General features: G+C 44.9%; 1 protein-coding gene across 12 annotated transcripts in view; it reads right to left on the bottom strand.

The window, feature by feature from the left end:
* MAMLD1 (mastermind like domain containing 1) overlaps positions 1 to 27,291 on the bottom strand; it is a 119,288-nt gene extending 91,997 nt beyond the window's left edge. For 4 of the 12 annotated variants that reach the window (XM_082207194.1, XM_082207197.1, XM_082207199.1 and 1 more), the window contains exons 1-2: positions 26,950 to 27,291; positions 12,989 to 13,051 (exon numbers count right to left, since the gene is read on the bottom strand). In XM_082207194.1, the coding sequence (XP_082063320.1) occupies positions 12,989 to 13,051; positions 26,950 to 27,003 (117 nt within the window). In that variant the 5' untranslated portion in view covers positions 27,004 to 27,291. Of the gene's footprint in view, positions 1 to 12,988; positions 13,052 to 24,395; positions 24,570 to 26,949 lie in introns of those variants that run through there. The other 8 variants (XM_082207198.1, XM_082207205.1, XM_082207200.1 and 5 more) reach the window with 6 other exon arrangements.
* Positions 27,292 to 27,743: the final 452 nt, after the last annotated feature.

The raw sequence follows: 27,743 nt of genomic DNA, 5'->3' as shown, positions 1-27,743 counted from the left end.
ACCAGTGAGCCCAAGAGGAGGCCTTTGTCACCTGGGTAGCCCAGGACCTCCATACATGCTGCCCAGACGTGCGCTCCAGGGAGGTTGCTTTGGGGCTGCTAATGCAACAGTTTGACTTGACCCTTGGAGATATATTCCATTGACTCTTGGGACAAATGGGATGCCAGCCAACCGTTTCATTTATTTATGCTTATGATATATTCATATACAATGCTTTTAAAATGTGTATCAAACATATTTATACTATTCTATCCTTTTAACAGTTAAGTAAAGCTGTGTTTTAACCTAGCTGGGTTGAAAACTTAAGTTGTGAGCCTTTCAGAACAGAATATATGTACCTCGATAAGAAATAATTCAAGCCTTAGCGATTGCATGGCAAGCAGGGAATGAAAATTACGTTTGCGTGCGTCTTTGTGTATGAATGGGTTTTGCTTTCAGAGGGCTAAGAAGTAAGCAAGATGGCTTGCATCACAGTTCACATCCATAGTCAATCTGGACTTTTGCTACTTTAACCTTTGGCCCTACACAAATGGCGGATGCTTCCATGCATGCAAAATAACAATATCGAGACAATTCAAACCTGGACCTTGGTAGAGAAGAGTGCTGCTTTCACAAGCCAATTGGCATTATGGATTCTATTGGAAATAACTTTTACCTACTGAGACAGGTGAGCAGTTCTCTCTCAGGACCAATTTGGAGAAGCCAATTAGGATGGTGAAGGCAATTGTGAAGAAGACCTAGTGTTAACTGAGGAGGCCAACTGGGAAAAGGATTACAATTCACAAAAAAGGATTACAATACCTAAATCAGCAAAACCCAAGGAGACATTTGTCTGCAGCATTTACATTTCCCTCTTATTTTTGCTTGTTATAGGATCCCTAGCCCAGATCCTTGGTATGTTTCAGTTTCATAAATTTATTTATACGATATTTATACAATAGTATTAATAAAACAATGCAGAACATAACATTAAGCCAACATCCACGATGTAAGAGCAAGAAGTTACCAGAGATACCAACAAACTCAAATCCAGCTTGTTTTCAGATTAAATCTCCGAATCATCACAACTATTTATAGCAATTTTATCTAACTCCTTTTTCCTGGTTTTTTTCTGCAGTCGGTGCATAGAGAGCCACTCTGTGTTACAAAGCTATTATTCTCACTCATAAGAAACTGAACCATTTCTGCCAGGGTGTAACTATTTGCTTGCGTGAACAAAGGTTTCAGAATCTCTTGGGTCTCTATATAAGCTGCAGGCTAACGGATAATGAGTGATGTCTTCCACCTGGGGTTGACCACAAATACAGAGTCCATCTGTGTTTGGCCATCCAAGACTGTGGTGGGCATCACTTGGAAATACAGCTCAATAAAGGCCTTTCTTAAGGAAACTGGTGAGAGTTTGGTCAGATAACCGGCTCTAAAATGCTCTGTTCTCATGAGTGGATACCCTGAGGAAAATTCGGTGTTTCTAATTAGTTGCAGGTCCCTTTGGGATTCTATCCAGAAGAGGCAGTCCCTTAGCTGACACTCATTCAAAGTCAAAGCAGAGCTCAGTTCTTGAAAAAAATAATATTCTAAAACATATTTACAAGCTGCTTTCCAGAGTTGGTTATCACCCAATTTCATATTACACAGTGCAGGAAAATGCTCAGTAGGCCATAGTAGCAATTTTTTAACTATACACAGCACAGAGCACTCTTGCCTTAATTACCTTGGTATGTGTATATGTGAGAATACTGGTTCTTTGTGTGTACAAATTAAGTTTTAGTCTGTCTAGCCAGAATAATTCCTTCACTCCCATTTCTATCCCTCATTTCCACGGTTACTCTTCATTAGCAAGAGAACCCTCTGGCTGTAACATTTGGTTAGCAAAAGAAAAAAGCTTTGAATTTTTTTAATTTTTTTTTTTTTGGTCGCCTGGCTGTTTATCCTGGGATCTTTGCGCTCCCTTTTTCAAATAAAGATCTGTGAGTTGTGCATGTCTCAAACTTGGATCAAATTGGCATACACTACAAGGCTGTTGTTTAAAGTTCACAGTCCACTTCCATCCCAACCTGGGCCTGTAACACTACCTCACAGGGTTATTATGGGGACTAAATGAAGAGGGGGAGAACTCTGTATGCCACACTGAACTCTTTGGAGAAAAAGGGGAGAAATAAATGCAATGAATAAATAATGTTAAATGCTGCTACAGGATAGTTCAGAAAGCGACAGGTTTGTGCATCATGAAGAGCACGCTCATAGTTCTGTGATGAAACATACACTTAATTAACCTCATTTGCTGAGCAAATAAGCATGGGTGGAGGATGCATGCCAAACCAATGCGAGGAATGAACACCATGAGGATGACAGAGAGGCTACTCATGACGCAATGGCACACGGAAGCAGGCAACTTCCGAACCTGTGCCTTGGGTGGCATTTCGTTTTCAAGAAACAATGCCTGGAATTTCGAGCAGCACTGGCAAGTCACTTCTTGTCAGCGGAGCTTTGCAGACAAGGCAGGTAAGCAAAAAAGCTGGGAATGCTGACACAAGACTTCTTTATAACTGAAAAGCAGCTCTACCATATACTTTGATACATTAAGACTGGATTATTTCCTGAGGAAAATGCAACTCTATTAGCCAAGTGGTTGAACACCCACCCACCCCAAGCAATCATAAAATGCTCACTAGGAAACACTGGATTTTTTAAAAATGCCCCAAAAGTCTCTAAAAGGGGTCTGAGGCCTGGCGCCTCCTTTCCAAAGCCCAGGAAGCCTTTGTAAGCCGGCGCCTCTGACCCTAACTGTTCCCCTATGGAACATTTCACTGCACATCACTGATGGGCAGCCTGGCTCTGGCATCAGCACCCATCCCATTTGACTCAGCTTAGGAGAGAAGACTCCTACGCTTAGAAGACTCAGGTGCCCTGACTACTTTAACATGGATAATATGTTTTTCTTTTAAATTCATTTTGGCTGAACACATAAAAGAAACTTTGCAACTGTCTCCTCATGTAGAACAAGGTCTCATGACAGAAGCCTGTGGCTTTAAATCAGCAATGCAAAGCATTTAAAAGCAGCAGCATCAGAAACAGATACTTGCTCCTTTTGGAGTAAGTTGCACTCTTTGACAAGGGAGGAACAGAAATTCCATCCCAATGAGTCATCACTGGGCAGCCAAAGATGAACCCCTTTGGCCTGTTTCTGATGGCTGCATTGAACGGAGCTGTTTTTGTAGCCCTTGTGATTTTTGAAAAATGAAAAGGGATAAGTTAAGGGTAAGTTAAGAAAACACAAGCAATCCTAAAGGAGCAAGCTGGAGAAAGTCTAGTAAGTAAAAAAAAAAAAAGAATAAAAACCAGGATCACTTAATCTACTTGGTTTCTAAAAAACTAAAAGAATGCAGCAATTGCTTTCATATGAGGAAACTGTTCGGAGCACTCTAACAAAAGCAGAAGCAGCTGGAAAGAACAAAATTGAATTAAATCCGCTATCAGTTCTGTATCCTTCTGCTGACTGTACCAGATGAGTACCTGATAGCTATTTGGAAACAATTATCTAACCGTATTGGAAGATTGCTTTTAGGGGTTGAGTGGAATGATACGGAACTGGAGCCCACTTAGCTTGGTCACCTGTGGAAAATTTAACCCTGAAGGTCAGTCATTAAGATGCAGGCCTGGAAATGTGTTCATTCCCTAGCCTTCTCTCTTCCCCCCCCCCTTCTAGTAACAGTAGAGGATTCCTCTGCCAAAAAGAGAGAGAGGTGTTCCCATAATGCAGATCCACTGAATGCCCACGAAATCATTTTATTCCAGGATGACAAACAGAGGAACGTGCAGAATAGAAATCTTTTGTTTTGTTTTCCATATATTAACATGAATTAGGATTGCCTACTTCTCTTTATATAACAGGTGGGCAACCTGCAGACAACCTAATTTTATGAAGTCTCTGACACCTCCTAAAGCCACCCCATTCTTCCATCCCATCACTTTGTTCCTTCCTTCTTGATTAGACCAATGGATGCCAATCTGACGTAGCCATGGTGAAATCTGTGGGGGTAGGGTCCTTATTCCAGGTTACTGAATTCAGACCACTTTTGTTACTATCTCAGATCATCTTCAGCTCTGGCTCTGTTCAGCACTGGCAGGTTACACCCCTCTGCGAAATTTCCTCTGAGGAAATAATACGACCCTTGACAGAAAAAGAAGAAAGGTTGTCCACCTTTATAGACAATCCCTTTGACCATGGGTAGGCAAACTAAGGCCCAGGGGCCGGATCCCTCAATCCGGCCCATGGACGGTCTGGGAATCAGCATGTTTTTACATGAGTAAAAAGTGTCCCTTTTAATTAAAATGCATCTCTGGATTATTTGTGTGGCATAGGAATTTGTTCATTTCCCCCAAAAAAATATAGTCCAGCCCCTCACAAGGTCTGAGGGACAGTGGACCGGCCCCCTGCTGAAAAAGTTTGCTGACCCCTGCCTTTGACCTTTGACAACAGAAATAAAAGGTGCTTTTTACAGGCATGGTGCCCAAAAAAGCACATTTTGGGGCACCGCAAGAGATTGTGAGACACCCCCAATGCTTCTTTTCAGGGCAAGGTGTCCCAGATTTTCCGGGCCAGTTGACGGGTATGTGGTGTACAAACCAGGCCATGGACACTAGACACCCATCTTTAGCAAGAGTCATCAACCTTTTCTCAGACAAAAATCTGTAGGCCTCACCCTGGCAGTGAGTGGGGCAGAGTCAAAGGTAGGTAGAGCCACTCCATTTCTCTTACTTTCTGCTATAACTGTGTTCCATGGCCAGTTGCTAGGAATCACACTTGGGAAGTGTGTTGTTGCTCATGTCCTGCTTTTGTGTGCTTCTCATAGGCAGCAAGTTGGACTAGATGGGCTACTGGCCAGAATCAGCTGAGTCTTCTTATGTTCTTAACTAAGGATTAAACCAGAGATATTTGACATGTATGGCATATTCCCTGCCACTGAACGACTGACATGCTATATATACTCTCTATGCAATGCTATTAAAAATAATGTATCTGTTCAAAATGGGTTAAGGAGATGACAGCGAGAAGCTCTGTGAACTTCCAGGAGTGGTTATTGGTACTGCTGACTCTGCTTTCTGCTTTTGCACCTTCTAAGTTTTTTGTATTCTTTCCACTTGCATTTAGTGTTGCAATTTGATATCGTAACCCAGGTTCGTTTCTGCACATCTCTTTAGCTTCTTCATTGATGGAGGAAAACAGGATATGAATCATTAAAAGCAAATTTTAGATTTTCAAAACATAGCTAAGAATATCTTTTTTCCAATCTCTCTCTCTCTCTCTCTCATCTCACATGTTTTCTCCAAAGCCCTTCACTCTCAGAACCTGACGAAAAGGCAGAAAAGCTAAAAAGATCAGCAAATAAAACATGCAGCACGATTCATTAAAAACTAAAACTTCCTTCCCTTTTTTTTTTTTAAAAAAGTCTCAAGATCAGTCCCCAAAGGTGAAGAGACTTCCGCCTTATCAGTGTGGCTGCAACGGTTTAGAAACATTTCTAAAATGTTTAGCTTTGAAAATAAGATATAATCTCTTGTACAGAAAGAAGAACCAGCCATATAAGAAAGAACAATAAAACCAAGTGTAGTGATAGGTTTACATAGCGATCCCTAACCAGATTGAGGCAGAATGAGCCTTTGCTGAGTTGCTTTTCCAACAAGCCAAAAAAAGAAAAAGGATACTGCTATTTGCTCTATTGCTGCTGGAATCATTAGAAAATTAAGATTATATTCTTTAATCAGCACAAATATTGTAGCACCAAGTATGTTAGGTTTGACTTTATACCCTCTAAATTAATTCCAGAGCCACAGCTAAGTAAGACCACATCCCTCATTGTGTTTTTGTTATAACATGCTCATGTGTAGCAAACTGTGAAGAAAATGTAGTAATTAGAGGTTAAATTAATCCCTGACAGACAAGCGGCTTAGTAAATCCAGGACCTCTTCACAAAGCAGTGCACGGGAGCTCGCCAGTCTTGCAGAATTAGGCACAAAGACCATTTGCAGCTGTAATGCACTTTGTCAATCTTCACACAAAAGAGTGGAGATGTAAGCAATTGGGGAAAGGCTTCAAAAGCCCAACAGCCACATCTAGACCTCCTAAAAAAAATAATGCTAAGTTACAGTGCAGTGCAATTACGAGAGGCACTGTAATCAGCTCAGAATCAACAACTTGGGCTGACATGAGCCTCTGATGCAGCTTTACGCTGGATGCTTACAAATGACATACAGCCATCCCAAGATATTTTAGGGGAGCACTAAGAGTCATTAAACAGCAGTCTTCCAAAAAAAATCCTAGGTTTTGGTTTTTTTAAAAAAATCAGTGTGTTCCTGGATAAGATGTGCTGTGGAAAGCAATTGGAAACCAGAATGGTAGTAACTTTGGGGGTGAAATTACAGAAAATATAGAGCTCAGTTTGAGAATTATAGCTCAGTTGGTTAGAGAGTGGTGCTCTGGGTTGCAGGTTTGATCCTCGCCTGGGACAACTGCATATGCCTGCATTGCAAAGGGTTGAACTGGAACAGGGGTCAGCAAACTTTTTCAGCAGGGGGCCAGTCCACTGTCCCTCAGAACTTATAGGGGCTGGACTATATTTTTTGGGGGGGAAATGAACAAATTCCTGTGCCCCACGAATAGCCCAGAGATGCATTTTAAATAACATTTAAATAAATTACATTCTACTCATGTAAAAACACGCTGATTCCCAGACCATCTGCAGGCTGGATTGAGAAGACAATTGGGCTGGATCCGGCCCCCGGGCCTTAGTTTGCCTACCCATGAACTAGATCGGGGTTAGCAAACTTACCGCACCTTGGGCCGGGGTCTCTAGCACCGATCACCGAGGGCGGGGGAACGCATGCCCATACGCATGCAACCACGCTGTTTCCGGCACACTTCCGGGTCGGAGGAGCACTGGAAATAGCTTGGGCGCATGTGCACGGGCCTCCTCCGACCCAGATGTGCACCAGAAATAATGCTTGTGCATGCGCAAATAACGCTTGCGCATGTACACAAGCTATTTCCGGTGCTCCGACCCAGAAGTGGGCAGCCGCGCAGCACAGTGCCGGTAAGAGTAGGTGGCAGCAGCAGGCAGCGGGGGTCGCTGTGGGCTGGATAAACGAGTCCCTCGGGCCTTAATTTGGGGACTCCTGAACTAGATGATCCCCAGCGTCCCTTCAAACTCTACAATTCTATCATCTATTATGTATTTTGTTATAGCTCTCGAGTTATAGCCCATCAATGTTTTTCAACAAGATTGCACAATTCTGAGGATGGGGGCATGAAGTTTATAGAATTCTTCCCCCCCCCTTTGTTTTCTTTTTTCTTTTTAATTCTGAAACAGTAGGACACATCTAATGTGGAGTTTGAAGTTTGGGTAGCAGTACAGGAATAACAATTAAATGTAACTAAATATGTAAATTAGCAGTGCCCTTCCACTCACTCCAAATTCTAATGTAGCCCACTTAGCTATGTAAGTTGCATAAACACTTCCTGCCACCAGGGACCCATTTACACAATCAGTTATCCTGAGTTAACGATGCTTGAACTCAATTCAACCTCTAATCTGTGTATATGTTTAAGGGATGAATCAGAGGCTGAGATGAGTGGGAAGCGTCAGACAGGCAAACTTGCCTTTGCCAAGATCAGGCACCTTTGGTTCAACCTGGAATATAATGATCATGTAAACACATTTAACAGGGTTGATCTCTCTGGTTTCAGAGTTCCACAGAGGAAAACACAGTAACTTCTTGAATGTGAATGGCCCCTGTTATTGCAACAGAAACATCCTGGAATTATTTACTCACATAAAGAGAAAACTTTGTCATTGGGCTGCAGTCCATCAAGGATTCTCAAAGAGCAGAGGAGTGATGGTAGACAAGCATCCTCCAACGTGAGCTTGATTACACATCACAGATTACACATCAGTGGTGGGCAGCGTTAGAAACTCAGATACAGTATATAAACTAGGTGCCAAATGACTCTTTAAACTAAGGTTAAGGAATGTCTAGTTGCCATTTGGGGGCAAGACGGCTCCAAAGTATTATTTTTCAAATGATGGGACTGACTGTGATTGATTACCAGTTAAACATCTGGCTAGTTCAGCTGGCAACCTTGTACTAAGTTAAGAAGTTTGAGAACTTAAAGAAGAAAAGTCACTTGATCCAGGGACAGTCCACATATATATTGACCTATTCCGACCTCTTTTTACTATATTTTATACATGCTGTAAGAAAAAGCATTTTGCTTCCAGAAATTCATTCCAATTGTGCAGATAAACTATAACTGATAGAATTCTACAGGATGGGGTACTAGTGTGTGAAAACAGTCCAGATCCAAGGATCCCCAGGCATGCACATCCCGATGGTGGAGATGCCAAGCGCCATCCTGGCCCCAAGTCATCTTCACTTAGTCAAAAGTGGTCAGAAGCCACGTGCAAAATGCGCCTGGTGCCTGGCTAATTTCTAACACTGGGGGTGTGACACACATTAGGGTGGGGAAAGATTCCCAGAGAGCCACTACTGGTCAGTTTAAAGTAGGCAATACAATTACACAGCTGTCTTTTTACAAATTGTAATGTAGTTGAACGCCGACAACCTGGAAGTGAATGCTTCCATTTTCGAACATGCCTTGGAAGTCGGACAGCTTCCGAGGTACATTTCTCCATTTTTTTTCAATGGATTTTGCTGACCAGCAATTGCACCTCGGTTGTAGAACGTTTCGGAAGTCGAACAGTCTTCCGGAATGGATTATGTTCGACAACCGAGATTCCACTATATAGTAATGTACAGTACCTCCTTTCCTGAAGTATACGGGATTTGTTGCAATGTTTGCATGGTCAGACCCAGAAACCTCCCCCCTATATAAATTCACACTTGATTCAAATTTTAGTTTTGGTTTTTAGCAGAATTTAGGCCACAACTTTATTGATAACAGAAAGTGAACGGTTGCATAGACTCTGGTTTGACTAGCTCCCTGCCATGCAGGTAGCGCTGACCCAGGGTTCCAGCATAGGTCAGCCAAGGGTGAACACCTGGATAAGTGAAAAATCGGGAACAGACTATCTCTGCCACCCAGATGTCCCCCTGGACTCAGGCATGGGCACAACCCCCTCTCGGGGGCTGACCAAACCATTTGAGTCCCTGGATTCCTTTAATGGAATACCCTTCACATAGGGATGGCGAGAGCGTTCTCCCATCCCTATCACTTGAACCAGAGCCTATCCGCAACCTTACAAGTTGTGATCATTTGCTATGCGGCAGGCGAAACCCAAATGGCAACAGCCAATCAACCAAGTGGGGGAAATTCCTGCCGTGCCCCAGTCCCAACAACAGACGACACACAACGGCATAGCAAGGTCAAGCGCAAAATGCCCTAAAAGTAGGGAGAGGAGGGTGGGTGTTCCAAATGCATGCGCCGAAAGAGGAAGCTCTGGGTCACATGGAAGGGCATATATAGGTCCCTCGATCCATTTGGACTGCACCCCATTGACCAGATTACTCCCAGCAACGAGGGACCTACCAATCGGGTGTTGTGGCTGACCAATCTTACTCACCCACAACACAGGGGATCGGTTTCCAGGTCTCACTGCAACACGTGCCCTCTTTAAGGGAGGACATGATTTCCAAGAAGTGCATGCTTTGTTTGAACATGTAACATGTAACATGTTTAGTTATTAGAAAACCCTCCACCAGAACGAAGTTTGGAAAAATAAGGCAGATCTCTCTCTCTCTCTCTCTCTCTCTCTCTCTCTCTCTCACACACACACACACACACACTCAATAAGGTTGCAGGTTCAATCCAGCTGCATATTCCTGCATTGCAGGGGTTTGGACTAGATGATCCTCAGGGTCCCTTCCATGAGATTCTATGAGGTGTTGGGATTACAAACCCTATTAGCTTTCACCAATGGTCAGGGAGCTGTAGTCCAGCATCATCTATAGAGCCACAGGTTAGCTACTCATTATAAAAGCTTAAGTAAAGCAGTTAGTAAGAGCCTATGAGTTCCGGTGTAGTCTTCTCTTTCTCTCTCTCTCTCTCTCTCTCTCTCTCTCTCTCATCAACCTAATTCATTTGGCAGCTGTTGGTATTAAGCTAATTCTTATTGATAGACTGACATTACCTTATAATTACTCGCTAAACTGGATGATCAAGGGCAGAGGTAACATGAGGTTCGATTTGGCACTACCTGCTCAAATTTGGTGGGTGTGTCTGTGTAAGACAAATTGTCTCCAATAAAGGTAGGTGAACTCCAACAGGTAGGATTGGCTAAAGCTAAGCTTGGAACACAATGAGCATTTTGTGTGTGTCAAGAAATGGTAAGAGAAGGGCAGTGGAAGCATGCATGAACTCCTGGCATTGCCTGGCAGTTCCAGTTAAAAGAAGATACTCCAGAACAGCGCCATGTCTAATGTCCAGCTTGCAAGGCTTCTCATAGGCATTTGGTTGGCCACTGTGAGAACAGGATGCTGGACTAGATGGTAGATGGGGCACTGGCCTGATTCAGCAGGCTTAAGAAAATAAGTCTGATTTACTAAAAGAAAGCGTCTTATATTTTTATCCTCTGAAGATGTGTGTCTGCGTAGGGTGGGGGCAGCCAGGAGAGAAGAATAAACATGTGTAGAGAATAATGTGGACCACCTTCTGCTTTTCAGCTAATTGCGGCAGTATGTGCTGAAAAGCAGAAGGTGTCCACATTATTCTCTACACATGTTTATTCTTCTCTCCTGGCTGCCCCCCAATGCTCATACTGCCATACTGCGGCACATACTGCCGCAATTAGCTGAAAAGCAGGTGGTGGTCCACATTATTCTCTACACATGTTTATTCTTCTCTCCTGGCTGCCCCCCAATGCTCCCCTTTGGTTTCAGATAGTACATGGGTAGATGAGTCTAAAAAGCTCATGGCCCTCTAGTGGCTGTGATGGATCATTTACCAGAAGTAATGTATTTAGTGTTACCTCTGGAACTATATACTGTATTTTTTGCTCTATAGGACACACTTTTTCCCCTCCAAAAATTAAGGGGAAATGTGTGTGCGTCCTATGGAGCGAATACAGGCTCCTTGGCTTCAGCGATAGCAATGCGAAGCCTCCGAAGCACAGAGGGAGCGCTCCCTCCGTGCTCTGGAGGCTTCGCGTTGCTTTCGCTGAAGCCTGGAAAGCGAGAGGGGTTGATGCGAACCGACCCCTCTTGCTCTCCAGGCTTCAAGGATAGCCGCCTGAAGCCTTCGGAGCGCAGCACGAGTTCCCACTGCGCTCCGCAGGCTTCGGGTTCCTTTTGCTGAAGCCAGGAGAGCAAGACTCTCTTGGCTTCAGCAAAGCCCCTTCAGCAAAGCGGGAGGAGAAATAGAAGGGGCTCCGTTTCTCCTGCCGCTTCGCTGAAGGGGCGCTGAGCAGAGAGGGGGAGAATTTTTTTTCTCGTGTTTTCTCCCTCTAAAAAAAGGTGCGTCCTATGGTCAGGTGCATCCTATAGAGCGAAAAATGCAGTACTTGATTTTGACCAAACTAAGCCCCCGGGATTTATATTTTGCTCTAGGTGGCTTAGTTTGGTCAGAATTGAGTATACACTTCCAGTTAATGCTAAATACATTACTTCTGGTAAATGAGCCACCAAGGCCACTGGAGGGCCATGAAAATTTTTAGACTGCTACCCACATACTCTCTGAAACCAAAGGGGCACATTGGTTGCCGGATGTGACATATTTTTCAGCTCTCCTACCCCACTAATATAGAGGAAGACACCCACAAAAGTGGCTTGTTGCTTTGCAAGCAGAGAGCTGGGAAGACAGGGAAACTGCCTAGAACATGTATCAAGTGTTGTCAGACATAATATTCAACCGTAGTTTGGGAAAAACAAACCATGGTTAAAATTATGCTTGCATAGGAGTCACAGAAGTACCATGAACCAGAACCAGAAGAAATCATTCTCCTCTCGTTGGCTCACTTCTGTTGCATACCACCACCTCTGAAAACATACAAATCTAGACTTCAGCAGTGATTATAGCTTTCCTACTGTGTCCACCTCAATGCCCCCTCCCCCTGCAGAGGTAATCCCTATCATGGCTGCAACAGACTGAACCTCCAGCTGTCTCTTTTCAAACAGAAGAGTGCAAAGAATGGCAGAGGCAAAGTCAGCAAGTAGTTTTTTGTTTTTTGTTTAAAGAAAATTCCAGGGAGAGGGGGAGAGGGAGATACCTCTGACATTGCAGCATCCATTTATGATTCTGCATACTGCTGAAATATCAGATCACCAAATCATTAACACTCCAGGATATGCCCAAGGAAGCGTTTGGATAAATACCATTTTATCAGTAAGGCTGCCAAGCCTTTCACATGGTACAAGCTGGCAAAGAGAACAGCAAGGGCTTGAAATGAACCCTCGGAAGTACCAGATTTATCACTGATTGGTGACAGAAGCCTATTTGTTGATGAAATATGAGAGCCCAGGCAGCTTGTTAAGTAAACGTGCAGAACATTCTTCACTAGCCTAACCGCTGTGGCTTGACTTGGGGCTGTGCAAATTTGATTATTACCTCTGCAAGCCACTTTTGAGATAATCACAGGGATTGCATGCACTCGTGGGAGAGAACCACACCAGGGCCCCAGGGCTCTCCCTCCACAGAACAACCATGTCAGCAGCTCAAGTGCCTCAGTAGGACTGGCCAGTAGCCAGAGAGTTGGTTCAAAACCCTCTTCAGCAGCGGAGGTTTTTTCCTGACTTTGGGCAAGCTGCAGTTCCCCGGTCTAGGCTGAGTTTAGGCCTGGCTGGTCCAATAAATTTTGTCGCTGTTGGCAAAACACCCGGACACTGCCCTTGCCCCATAACTCCAGCCCCCCATGCACTGTCCCCATTGTCACACCCACAGTGCTGCCAATCCTGTCACAAATGTACCCTTCACTTGTAATTGTGCCCGTGCTGCCACCATGATGGCAAGGGCAACAGGGCCACTCACCTGATCTTTTACCTCACAGGTTTGTTGAGAGGATGAATGTGGAGGAGGAGAACCATGTACATCATCTTGAGACCACTGGAAGGTAAAGGTGGTATATGAGTGTTGTTTATGATAACAACCACAACCACAACACAAATCTTAGTTTAGTGAGGCCGTGCCAATGAATGGGCTCCCATACCTTTTTGCTGCCGGGGCCTCGCTGAGCTAAGCCAAGGTTGGGCTTAGCATGCCATCTTAATTAGGAAGTCAAACAAACCTTGGCAACAGCTCATGCTTAGTATTGAGAGAGCTTCATCCCATAGTCCTAGTTAAAGGGACGCACTAGTTTTGACTTAGCACACTATGTAAACTAACTCTTTCTGCCTTTGTTCCAGAGCTCTGTGAATCTCCACAGGGGAAGGAAAAGCAGTTTTGCCTTCCCCACACCCACCCCACACCTTCAAAAATGCTGATCTGCCAATCCAGTTGCACAGTACTGGAACATCAAAGCAGCATGCAGAGTCAAGCTCTCCGATGCTTACTTCAGCAGCAGCAGTGGCTGTGATATTACTTGACAAAGGAGGGCTGGCCTGGTGCATTTTGCTGCCCCAACCAAATGTCCCAAGATCCTATGGCAGTCAGTACAGGATAAGATGATGGGGCCCAAGTTCCAGACTGTGACCAGCACAATGCAAAGTCGCGCTCCGGGATCAGTGCAGAGTTGCAAAAGATATTGTGGTGCATTTCTGCCTGCCTAGCATGCTAAAAAATGCAGGCATTCCCAGCACGCTCTGCCAGGCCAGCACTGAAAGCAAAAGCCTCATAAAAGTTGAGGATCTTGCAAGGAGAAATCCAAGCTGTGGTTCAACAAATGCAAATTGGTAGCCTGGTCCAGAGCAAAGGGACACGCCAGTAGTACAGTCAGACCTTGGGATAAATATGCTTCAGGTTGAGCGCTTTCGGGTTATGCTCTGTGGCGACCCGGAAGTAACGGAGCACGTAACTTCCGGGTTTCACCACTCACGCATGCACAGACGGTCAAAATGACGTCATGCGCGGAAGCCGTGAATCATGACCCGTGCACGTGCAGACACGTCCTGCGTTCCGTTCGGGATGCAAACAGGGCTCCGGAACAGATCCCGTTTGCATCCCAAGGTACCACTGTATATGGATAATTCACTACTAATTTGTGCGTGCATTGCATTGGCAATACCCAGTGCACAACTAAAGACAGGCTTGTGCAGAGCATGTCCGAGGCCTGTGACCAGAGTCTTGTTCTTGGCATGACAGCATAAGTCCAGCAGGCCCTTGGTGCCCCACCCCTGGCCAGCTTAGCCCTCCGAGGCCCAGACTGAGTGTACCCGGTTGCCGTCCCCCTCCCCCGCCAGCATGAGCCTGCCTGTAGGTCTTGAAGCATGATACATGCAGCACTAACAGGCTATTGATTGATTGATTGATTGATTGATTGATTGATTGATTGATTACATTTCTATACCACCTTTAACTTGCAAGGATGTCAACGTGGTGCATATGGTTCTCCTCCCCATTTCATCCTCACAGCAACCCAGTGGTGTAGTTTAGGCTAAAGAGATGGTGGTTGTGACTGGCCCAAGGTCCCCCAGTGAGCTTCCTAGCTGAGTGGGGATTCGAACCCTAGTCTCTCCCAGGTCACAATCCAACCCTGTAACCACTGCACCACACTATTTAGAGTGAAGGCATTAAGGGACAGTCTAGAACAGGAGTAGGGTGTTCCTTTAACCATGGCTAGAGGGATCAGGCAGGCAGGCCTGACCAGACAGGCAGTGTGGATTAATCAGGCCTTCCATGACTCCTTTTCTTCTTCCCAACCTCAGTAAGCATATGCAGCTCTGTTCCAAGAGAACTTGCCAAACTGCAGGCCAATTCATTTGATTTCCATGGCCATCCCCATCAGGCTGCTGCAGAGATGGGGTTGCAGGGTGTCTCCTCCTTGTCCAATCTTTTCCTTCCAGCTGGGCATTACAAGGACTGGGCTTCCCCAGCTTGATTCTCCCTCCCTCCTTCCTCCCAATCCCCTTTTCCTTTTGTGTGTCTCTATTTTGGTTCGTAAGCCCAGAGGGCAGGGACCATCTTATCACCAGCATTTGCAACCAGCTCTGGGAGCCCCATTGTTGCTTAAGAGAAGGATAAAAATCCTTCAGATAAGAACAGACACACCTGCATAAAAAAGCAAACTGTTGAAATCTGAGACAAATTAGTGACTTAAGAAGAAAAAACACACACATACCTTAAGACCACTCCCTCTCCCTAAAGAAAAACACAAGCTACCTCCAAACTACCATATAGGAAATTGATAGTTCTGGCCTTCATTCTGTTTTAGGTGTCATAAAAAAGCAGTGAAAACCAGTAATTGTTACATACAAATTAATACTTTTTTGGAACTTCCAAAGTTCCAAAACTGTTTTGGAGCCATCCAAACTTTTTTGGAATCCTCCAATCTGAAATTCCTATCACAATAAAGCACAGGTGGCTAACTTGATCCTTCCACTGGCCCTGCTTGGCTGTGGCTGATGGGAGTCAGAGTCAAACAACATCTCGAGGGCCATAGGTCAAGCAATAAAACGGTTGCCATTCCAGAGCACCACCCCAGTACCGGTATATCTTGCTTTAAGTGATTTTTCTTTTCAGGCTTGGCCCCTGTACTCCATGCTCTGGCAACTTCCAGACTGGATTACTGCAATGTAGTCAACGTGGGGCTGTCCTTGAAGAGGTCTTGGCAAACTTCACTCTTGCATGAGAAAGAAGTGGAAACGTCTTTAAGAGTGCTCATTCACACTCACCTTACGCCCCATAAGGTTCACACTTTTCTGGTCCATGTCTGCTCTGTTCTCTTCTCTTTTCTTGCCCCGGGGCAAATAGGCAGAGGCAGCCCCCTTGGTCTGTGCTCAGAGGCTCAGGTGTGGACTCCTGAAATGTGGAACCCCCTCCTCACAGAGGTATGTCTAAATAAAAAAATTCCTTCCAGTAGCACCTTAAAGACCAACTAAGTTAGTTCTTGGTATGAGCTTTCGTGTGCACGCACACTTCTTCAGATACACACTTCTTCAGAGGTATGTCTGGCACCTTCATTATATAGCTTGCGGAGAATGCTGAAGCCATTCCTATTGGCTCTGACTTTTCACACTTTTTGTGATTGTAAGTTGTTTCAAATTGCTTTTTAAAATTGTTGTTTCCATGCTGCAATCCACCCTGGGACTTAAAGGTAATAAATAAAAAGAAAAATAGGTGGATGGATAGCTAAGCACCATCCACACATTCAGAAACAACTAGGCTGCCTGCCTCATTTGGATGGATTATCTGAAATATTTTAAGATTCTCAAGGACATAAGATTACCAGGATTGTGCATGCTCCATTGCAACTAATATTCTCTTTATGGAAAACTGAGATTGTGCAGGAGACCTTCCCTGCAGCCTGGGTCCCAAGAACAGAACAGAAAAACAAGGGTGTGTGGGCTTGCAGTCACCTGGTGCAACTGGATTACCCATCAATAGCATTGAAGCAGGTATATTTTTAAGAGATGGGAATGACAGGAAATGGTTGTACTCTGCTGATCCATAGTAACCAACTCTTGTTCGTCCATCATTTATCTCTTTCACCAACAACATATGGGTTTGTCTATTCACACTCTCAGCATTCTATCTGCTCCAACAAACACCCAGCATTTTCTGCTTGGATAAGGAGATTTTTTAGTTACATCCATTATGTGCGTATCAACATTTATGGCACTGAGATAATTGCCCAAGAGCTCAGGGGGATAAAAGCACCCTCTTTATAACAACCCCCCTTGAAAATAAATAAATCAATATTGATATAAAATATTTTGACACACAGCTGTAGACACACAAATCTTTCAATTTGAAATACCTGTACTTCTTTTTCTTTTAAAGGCCATGCAAGAGAACTGGGCAGCAGAGCTTGCTAATGAGCAGTGGTTGGATATTGCTCCCTCTACAGAAAGGAATAAGAAGAACTGAGCAATATACAATATTAATCTTTCCTTAAATAAGCAAACCAGTTAGTAATGAATCATAACCTACAAGCACCTTGCCCTGCACATTTTTGCATCGCTAGCCACTCTTGAATAGTGGAGGGAGGACAATGAGACAGTTTGCATCCAGCATTTCCTTTAAAAACAGATCCAAAGCAGAAGGTATTTGTGTACACACACCACAAAAAACAACACCTGGAAATCTGAGATCAGATTTTGATTTTAGAATCCACATTTGATAAGTTTGCTCATGGATAGCTCAGCTTGCCTCAACATTTCTTTATTTGAATTAGTTTGTTTGAGGAACAATAAGACTAGGGTGTTTTTTTAATTGCAGAGATTAAGACATATTCAGATATCTGCAGAATATCTGAATAGGTCTTAATCTTAACTATCAATTCAACCCAGGAGCTGTGAGTTCATGCAATGTTTATTAACTTGGAATACAATTCTGTTTGGGTGCTTTTTCCTGAATACCATCATGGCTGGTTGGTTGCATACTTCTTAGGACCAGTGGGAGTAATCAGAAAAAGACCCAACTCAACACAGTTTGGTGCCCTAGTTAGAAAAACCAAATCCTTCTCCCCTCTGTTAACATGGTTACACTTCACTGCAAATCCTCCTGTGCAAGCCCTACTGAATCCTAGTGGATTTTAATCCCATGAGCCAAATCTTCCTGCATTCCTCTGTGACCGCAGTGTCCACAATCACCCAACCCACCTTGATCTATAATAATTGTCCTCCACACCTGCAAAAATATTGCAGTAGCACAGGGAAAGTCTGGGAGAATAATCCTAGGGTGTGAAATAAGGGGACGTTCTTGTGCCTCTATGAGTTTTCAGAGGCTCCATATGAGTTTACATTTTTAAATGGAAAGAAAATGTAGCGGGCCGAATTTTGCCTGACCTCTGCATGCTGCCAGTTCTCAGTACAGTGGTACCTCGGGTTACGAACTTAATTCGTTCCGGAGGTCCATTGAAACCGTTCTTAACCTGAAACCGTTCTTAACCTGAGGCACACTTTCGTTAATGGGGCCTCCCGCTGCCGCTGGTGCGTGATTTCTGTTCTCATCCTGGGGCAAGGTACTATTCCGGGTTAGCGGAGTTTGTAACCTAAAGCATTTGTAACCCGAGGTACCACTGTATTCACAAAATATCCAATGAATAGCAATTAGATATAACCAGTTGTTGCTGAAACAAAACTCTGACAGCAATATCTGGTAAAGACAAGTTCATGGTGGATAGAGAGCTTACAAAACAAAGCATGGTTTTAGCAAGTCTAAAGGGGTGGAAAATAGGCAAAGTGATTCAGATACCAAAACACAGGGTTCAGCCTATTGTGTATTAATTGTTTCTACCCACACTCTCCATTCTTTAAACATATTTCTTAGACAATGAAGTGTCTTTTGAATGCAATGGAAAGTTGGATAGGGAGTCCGTTCTTGTTTTTGACAGAACAGGCTGTTGCTTAAGGCAGTTTATGCCGCAATGAACCCATTACTCCCCAAGGTGCCACATATTTTTACCTCTTTCTGCCGTAGGCATATTGGGGAAACTCTGCTACACTTTGTTTCTAAGATGCCAAATATGAGTTTCTTTCCCCTTTCAAATTGTTGCTTATTATTCAGAAGGGTTTGCTTAAAAAAAAATAAAACAGAAGGGAGAATTAGAATTCTGCTTTCGCTTGTACATGAAACAGCCTTCCCTGCACTGGAGGGCAGCTGCAAGCCTCACCTAGAAGACACGCTGGTTCATATTTGTTTTCCATCCCTCAGCAACAAGACTACTTCCTGGTTGAGTTTTAAAGCTTCGCGACGACGTTCCCTTCTCAGCCCACACAACTGTGTCACTACCCACGTCAGCAGCAGGAAAACATTAAAGTCGCCCTTTGCTAATGCTTTCCTAACGTGGAATTTCCCTGTCACCTTTTCTCCCCGTTCCTCCCAACCAGAAGCATCTTTTCCTTAAATTGTTTCCCCTCACACACAACATACAGGAGCACTGAAAGGGGTCACTGCCAAAACTATGAGAATTTTGGCTTCCTTTCTGCTCTTGCCTGCCTCTTCCTTCATGCTGCGGCTTAAAGTGTTTGCACAAGTGCCGGTGCAGTTCTACATGCTCCAGGTTATATATCACCACACAACCTGGGCTGTGCAGCATCTAACAAAAGGTGGGCAAGGGAGATGGCAGGAATAGAATTTTGGGGTGGGGGAGGGTGACAAAGAGAACAGCTGCGCTCATGCGCAGCTCATATTATTTAAGGAATATTTTATCCCCATGAAAGGGTAGGGTGGAAGTTACTGAAGTCTAGGTGTTTGCTAGTCAATCAATACTTTCTTCACAGTTATAATTGTCTCACAAGCATTAAAATCCACAAACGAGAGGTTTGCAACTGGGTTTTTTTAAATCATAAAGATATACAAGTCAGAGAGCGGCTTGCATACTGGGGGTGTGCCGTATGCAAACAAGTGCCCAGGGGAAAGGGAAGAATGCCAGCAGCTAAGCAGTACACAAGACCATTACTTTTTCTTCCTATTGAGAACCCCACTCTTTAGTATGCAAACTAGTGAGCACCTGGGGGGTGGGGGAGAAAGAGAGATGTTTCTTTAAGGGAAGGGCTTATTAACTGCTCTTGTGGGCAATAAACAGCTGGTCAGTCCGGCAGGTTCAAGGCCATTTCAGCTCTCTCTCTTATGGAGACACCATATGTCACATCTCTCACATCAGCAGCTTTAGTTTCCAATAATCTTGCTCCAGAAGGGAAGCACAAAGGCAGGGAGAGGCGGAAGGAGGAGGGACGTGGGAAATATAGGTGGGAAGCTTGTGTTTTGCACTTGATTTGGTATTTGCTCACATTATGCTTAGTGACACTTACTGCATGCATGCATGTGCACACATACACACACACACACACACAGAGAGAGAGAGAGAGAGAGAGAGAGAGGGAGGGAGGGAGGGAGGGATGTTCCTGCTAGCTTCATGTTATAGGAGGAACAACAAACAACAAAAGAAGCCTCCAGTTTTCAATGCTCGTTTTTTGCTGTTGCAGAGTTGCAGAGTCACCAATGCATGGTCCCCTGGATAAACCGGAAATCTTAAGTGTGAAGTCCCAGCTTAACCAGAGAGTTCATGCAGAGGATAGAGCAGAAAGGTGACAATTGGTTCTGGCCCAGGATTGTTGCAAGAAATCAACAGGGTCTTGGAGTAATCTGAACATCAGGGCTTCCAGTTAGCTCAAATGTCTCAGGGGGCATTTGTTAATGGACAGTGCACTGGAAGGTGCTTGTTCCCTTATATAATGGGGGTAGGGCAGACCTGGCCCATGCCTACACTGTGGCTGCCTTGTGGAAGCCACTTTCAGTTGCACTATGTGCCAATTGTTGTGGCATGGTCAGTCAGTCATGTTTCGCAGATCGTTGCAGTGACTGGGAAACTTTCACACCAGAACAAGCTTCTCTATGTTGCTTGCTTAAAGAGGCTTAAATGAAGGCTGTCTGATCCCCACAATGGACCACAACAGATATGATTTTAAAACTGCCTCCATATGGGAGGCGGAACATACTGTGAACAAGTCAGATCGCATATCCCTGCCAAATGTGGCAGCTCCTGCCCTAGGTTAACTAACTCTCCAACAAGCTTCTGATATCTATCAAGATTCTGCATCAATTTACCTTTAATAAGATTTTCCTGGAAAGGGCAGACATGGTGGACCACCATTAGGATTTGTTACCAACTCAGGAGCCAAACATGGTGGTCTCTCAGCGACAATATGACTCCTTCTCTTTCACAGTCCCCATCTTCTGTGACCTTTTGGCATCTCTTTTAAGATGTTCCTTATGTGTGCCATTAGCACCCTGGTGCCCAATACCAGACATTATCCACTAAACCAACAGGCACACTATATGTATGCCCAACTAAGTGGTCAGTATCAAACTGTGCTTTTTCATAATGTGTTATAGAATCGTGGACCATGCACAGCCCTTCATACCTCATTTGGTGACATCAGCTAACACTTCTACAGGACACAATGATTTCCCATTTAATCGGGATTCTAGGGAGTGGCCTATAAATTTCCTTCAACCAGCGAAGTTTCAAGCCATCTGAGTGAGTGCCCTTAGGACTCACTGGCCAATTCCTCCCCCAAGCAAGGGGGCCTCAAAAATTGGCATGCATTAGGAATTAACAAGGGATTAAAGAGCTAAACATAGAAACACTAGAGAATTATATAATAGTCAAATGATATTTTTCTCTCTCCAAGTTACTCTGCTTTAACTCCTTGCTAGTTGAAAAAGCTAGGTTTTCAGGCAACAGCTGATGAGGCCATTTCTGGTGCCTGACTCCCATAGCCATATATATGGCTGTGGAGTGGAGGTATCTCAAGCCAGTATTAGGTGATCAGCCTTCATTCCACAGATACCACCCCCACCACTAAACACTTTGGAGGGAAGGGCGTTTACAATGCATTGTGACATACCAGAACTGGAGAGACCCGGGACTGAGCTCCCTTTCCAGCCATAAAGCTCTCCAAGTAGCCTTGGGCCAATCCCTATCTGGAAGGCCCACCCTCTTCACAGATTGGAGATAAAATGGTGATGGGGTTAGGAGAGAACTATGCTGCATGGGAGAGGGGTGGATAAGATGAAAGAAACACAATGTATTACCCGGGAATCTTGTTTGGTGAAAGGGTGACATAGGGCAGCCCCAGTTTTAAGGCAGTGCGGGCAGTTCCCCCACACAGGGCACTGAGCTGGGGGGGGAGGGGGGACGACAAGATAATAATAAGTGTTAGAAACTGTGTGTGTGTGTGCGTGTGCGTGTGTGTATGTGTATGCTAGGCACCAAATGGCTCCTTAAATTACAGTCACCCAAAGCGGAATGTCTAGTTGCCATTTTGAAGCAAGACGGCTCTCAAGTCTTAATTTTCAATAAGACTCTTTGGTTCCGGAATTTCATTCTGACTGTACAGATAAACTATAGTAGACAGAATTCTACAGGATGCATTGCTAGTGTGTGAAAACAGTCAAGATCCAAGGATCCCCAGGCATGCGCCTCCATGATGGGGGAGACATCAGCTGCTATCATGGCCCCTGGGTATCTTCACTTGGTCACAAGTGGCTGATAGTAAGGTACAAAATGTGCCTGGTGAATTTCAAAAGATGATGATGATGATGATGATGATACCACCTATACAGTGGTACCGCGGGTTAAGAACTTAATTTGTTCTGGAGGTCTGTTCTTAACCTGAAAATGTTCTTAACCTGAAGCACCATTTTAGCTAATGGGGCCTCCTGCTGCCGCCGCGCCACCGGGGCACAATTTCTGTTCTCATCCTGAAGCAAAGTTCTTAACCCAAGATAATATTTCTGGGTTAGCAGAGTCTGTAACCTGAAGCATATGTAACCCGAGGTACCACTGTATTTATACAGGGAACCTACTGAGAAGATTCATTTTAAAAAGCAACTATACAAAAACAAATTATTGTCAAAAGGAGAAATATTTAAGGAGGAGGTACCAAATCTTGTCCTTTCTTTCCAAGTTGGATGAATAGGTCTCTGCCACTAGGGTCCTGCTTGGTATTGTTTTTCAGCTTCTATTATATTTGCGACTGTTCTGAAACTTTTTAAAGCAGTTTTTGTTATATTTTGTCTATTGCCTTAGTATAAAGTACATGTGGAAGGAGGTTAACAAACAACAAAAAGGAAACACAGGAATTCTCTTCAGTTCACAGGTGAGTGAGCTTCTCTGATGGGTGGATTTTTATTTTTATTTTTTAACTCAAGAAGGTGTGATCAGGCTTGTCAGGCTAGCTAGAGTGAGTAAATTCTGCAGCCCTGACTCCCCTCCACCAGTACAGTGGTACCTCGGGTTACATACACTTCAGGTTACATACGCTTCAGGTTACAGACTCCGCTAACCCAGAAATATTACCTCGAGTTAAGAACTTTGCTTCAGGATGAGAATAGAAATCCTTCTCCGGTGGTGCGGCGGCAGCAGGAGGCCCCATTAGCTAAAGTGGTGCTTCAGGTTAAGAACAGTTTCAGGTTAAGAACGGACCTCTGGAACGAATTAAGTTCTTAACCCGAGGTACCACTGTACTGCAAAGAGTAGGAAAAAATAAAACATGGTCACTTCTTGGCCCATTCTCTCAGAAATAAATAAGTTATACAATCCCAGTCAACTTTGGGAAGCTTGCCATAAGATAAAGAACTATCTGTTAGAAAGGCTCATTATTGAGTTTGATCTGATCAACTCACCAAGGCTAGAACATTAAGAGTTTTGTCCTGAGTGTGTGAAGCCCATAACACACTTTGGAGCATGTTCAGAATAGGGCTGGGAAATATCTGGTTTTCAACATTGTGATTTATCACCAGCTAAACATTGCAATATACTGATATATCACAATGCCTGGAATAAGGATGGAGCTGTGGGGAGGCTGCCTTCACTGTTTTTCCTGCATCGTGATTTTTGCCAACACCTGACTTTGTGATTCGCTGCCCCCTGCAGGAGACAAGAGAGAGCTGAGCCAGCAGAGTTAACAGGGCTGGAGGGACTGAGAGAAGCATTGGCTGGCTTAATCTTTCCCACATTGTGATTTTTGCATGGAACACACACATACACAAACATGATTCGTGATATATTGCCAGGTCAAAAATTATGAAACCAATATCACAAGCTGAACTTCAAACTGGCTTTGGGCAATATATTGCCCAGATCTACAGAGTTGTATTGCTTCACCTGTGGGCAGTCCAAGCCAAGGCTCTCACATCTGACCTCAGAGCCTCTGAACTTGCGACACAGTTCTTGTGACCCTCCAGAACCTCCAATCTCCAGCCGGAGTTGCTGATGGTCAGTGATGACAGCAATCAGACAACATTCGGAGGAGCACAGGTGCTGCATCCCTTCTCTAGGGCAAAGGAGGCAGTGGGTCACTTAATAACCCTTACCTCTTTCCTTTCCCAGTTTCAGTTGTAAGCTCTTTGGGACAGACACCTGCCAGTTTATTCAGCACACATGTTTAGCATCATGCATGCTGTTGGCACTGTATAAAGAGTGGTTTCTGCGTTGAAACATGGCTTCTTGTTTCTCACACCCCATAACCAGAACAGCCAGGAATGGGAAGAACAGGAAAAGAAGAGAGAATCGATTAAAGCAGTGGTGTTACAAGTAGACAAGCAGGCAAGCAGCCTAGTCCCCTCTCTCCAACTTTAGCAGAGAGTACACCTTCCAGATAGGTGGCGAAAGAATAGCATTATCAGTCCAATCATTAATCTCCACCTTTGCAAATCTCATAGGCAAAGGAAATATGGGAACACCCTGGGGTTTATGTCAGAGGTCATGCTCCCCACCTCTTATGCAGGGGTAGGGAGGAGGCTCCTCTGGGTACCATCTTTGCAAAGCTGGTAGGACTCTTACCTTGTTTTCAGTTGTCAGAGGTGGGGGAGAATAAAGAAAGATACTAGCCCCCATCACACTCTCACCCCAAGCCTTTGCGAATCGTAGAGAGGGGAAGCACTGAGCTGGTCGTGCTAGAATGGCAACAGAGACGCCCCTGCAGCCTATTAATCTCCTGTTACAAACGCCAGGATCTTTTGCAGACGTTGTGCCATCTCCCCTCCCTTCCTCCCCTCCCTTCCCAGCTTCAGCCTGCTGTGGAGGGAGAAGGAGAAAGAGAGAGAAAGCAGCTTTTAAATTTATTATTCCAGGAAGGAGGAGGACTCTGAAAAGAAAGCACAAGCGGGCTTCTTCCAAGGAGAACTGCCACCCCCCTCCGCTCCAAGCAGGAATACTCTCCCCCTAGTCACCCTGGTTACAGGACACCCCCCAAAACACACACACACACCTCTCTCCTTCCCCTTTAGTAAACCCATAACAAAAGCATGCTGTACTGCCTGGGAATATAAGACTAACTAGCAGCCAAAGGCCACCCAAACAAATCCCCCCCCGCAATTTCCCCAGCAGTCTCTTATTGGGGAAGGAGGGGGGGTCCCAGCAACTAGGGTGGTGAGTTAATTTAGCGGGGGAGGGGGGTCAAAGACTGTAATAGAGGAAGAAGAGCGAGCCTAATAATTAATCAGCCAAACATAGCAATAGCAATAGCAATAGCAGCAGCAGCAGCAGCAGCAGCAGCAACAGCAACAGCAACAGCCTCCTCCTCCTCCTCTGGGTTAAACAAGGGAGACAGCTGGAGAGCCCAATCAACAACAAGCAGCTTGTTTACCCCGCAAAGTGGCTCCTTCCACCTCACCTCTTAATCACAGGGTGAGAAATCAAAATACTTTTTTTTAAAAAAAAGTGAGTCAGCATGGGTGGATTTAAAAAAAAAAACCCAACGAGGAAGAACTCACCACAAGGCAAGAAAGACACAGTCAGAGTTTGGACTAATTAGTGTTTAAAATGCCGGAAGACAGCTTTTCAGTCACACGTAATTCTTTTGTATTTTTTTGCAGAAACCCCCACCCCTACCCCCGCGGGGTAACTTTGGCAGGCTGCTTCACTTGACGGTTTGTTTAACATCTTTATTAATATAACTCTACCAAGGTGCATCACACTGAGAGCACAGCGGAGCGCAGGAAGAGTCCCTGCCCCAAAGAGCTCGCAAACTAGTGTGATGGTTTGTTTTGTTTTTCGGGGGGCGGAGGGAGAAGAGAAACGGGAATGTAAGGAAGCTTCTGACTTTAATATATTTATCACACTTCTCACCTTTGAAAGCGAGACAGCGATGATCTAGCCTTTTTAGGTACCCACCGATCAGGTCGTTTTTTTAGAGCATCTCATATAGCAACGCTCCATGGGAGGCGCCTTTAGAGAACATCTCCCCACCACGTTTTGTTCATTCATGCTTTTCTGTTTGATGCAAGTTTTAAGGAAAGCCCCCCACCCCAGTAATCAGGCTAAAACAAGCCTTCCTGTATGACTCTGTTTACACAGGGGTACCACCGCAGCTTCGAGGTCTGGGAGTACTGGCAGTTTCCTAATCCTATTAAGTCTTCTGTGCAGTCAGCATTTAATCTAGGATAATAATATTTTTTTTATTAAAAAAAAAAGTCAGACAGAGGCTACTTCCTTTCCAGACTTGATTCTGAGACACATTTTTCATGTCGAAAGGGAAGCCGTAATATATCCTCCATCACAATAAAAAGTATCGTTTTGCATTCATCACCGCACCTTCGTGCCCGGGGAGCCAGGGGCTATTTGCGGGGAGGTCTGCGTTTGTAAACTGCTCATCCGACCCAAGCGCCGGCGCGGGTGGGTGGAACGGCGAGGAGGAGATGTGTAGGTCGAGCACAGTGTGTCTGCCTAAGGAAGAAAACTATTCCGGGATTGTGGCAGGCGAGCACACAGATGGGAGACGAAAACTGTATGTGTGTTTGTGCGCGCGCGGGCTGAGCGCGTCGTCGCCCCTCTTTTTCTCCCACTGCCAGCGGCAGCTGCTTCCCAGCCAGACATGCAGGAAAGGGCTGCACTTCTGTCTGCCTCCCTTGAAACCGATCTTCTTCCACAGGCACGCCAGCCTGTCCTACTTTCCCCCCCGCTCTCTCCTTTCTTCCTTTCCTAGGAGCCACACGACGGCAAGAAATCATCTCCATCTACCACCATTTTAAAACACAAACACAGCATAGCGAGAAATTGCACTAGGACGCTGAAACGGACACACAGACATAGACACACGCAGGCGTACAAGCGCACTCTGGACGGGGAAAAAAATAAAATAAAATAAAATAAATAATAATAATAAATACAGGAAGCTTCCAAGTCACCACCAAAATGCGAAAGCGCCGTCTGCCCCGGTTGTCTATACGCACAGCCTCAGCACGGATCGGGAAGGGGGTGGGAAAGGATCACTTTCCCCATCCCAGGAACTAAATCCCTCTCATCAGAGTCTCTCTTGGGATCCTGGTGCCCAGAGACGTTCGCTAAGAACGAGACTTTTCGTTCCTTCCTGCCCGCCCAGCTGAAGTCTACTTACTGGAATATGCGGCTCCATGCGTGGTGCATCTACCCGCGGGGAAACCAGAAGCATCTTGGACTGGTGATCCACCAGCTTTTACATCCAGTTTGATTGTTTTGGACGAAACCCAGCAGCGCTCAAAGGAAAAGAAAAAAAAAAAGAAAGAAAGAAAGGAGGGAGGGAGGGAGGTGGGGAAAGAGAGAGGGACTCTCGGCGCTTGTTTCCCCTCGCCTCTTAGGTTCCCGACAAGTTCATCCTGGCGTTGCAGTTTGCTAATGATTCACTGTCTGTCTCATTTCGCGCACTACATTTCCCTCAGCCCACAGTTTCCTCAGTCAGAGGTGGAGTTTGTGGGCTTGAAGTTACTGATAGGGCATATCTAACTGCTGTGTCACTCGGAGAGGAGGAGACACGCCGCCGCTCGCTCTCTTTCCCTTACTCTTACACACAGGCAGTCTAACTCCAGTCTTAAAGGGGAAGGAGCACATCGTTGTGCCACCTTAACATAAAAAGCGACAAGTCCAGAGAGCTCCGCGCTGCATTTTAACGCGCAAAGAGCCGCTTAATTCGGCTAGGAGGGCTGCTGAGTTCCGCGCAGAATTGTCACCTTAAAAAGAAAAAGTTGCCCCGTTCCCGGTGCCTTGTTCCCAACATAAATCTGCCTCCCCAGAAACGGCACAAGAGGCGACGCTTTCCGTATCATCCCTTATTCCCCTGCCAGGAAAATAAAAATGCACATTTGCTTCATTTAAACGGTGCCAGGATGCTTGATGTTAAAGACGCAGAAGCAACTCCCGCCCCCGCAACACACA

The sequence above is a fragment of the Podarcis vaucheri genome, assembly GCF_965113315.1.
Source record: "Podarcis vaucheri genome assembly, chromosome: Z".
NCBI classification, from domain to species: domain Eukaryota; kingdom Metazoa; phylum Chordata; class Lepidosauria; order Squamata; family Lacertidae; genus Podarcis; species Podarcis vaucheri.
The sequence above is the reverse complement of the archived record's forward strand: the minus strand, read 5'-3'. Positions and strand labels throughout refer to the sequence as shown.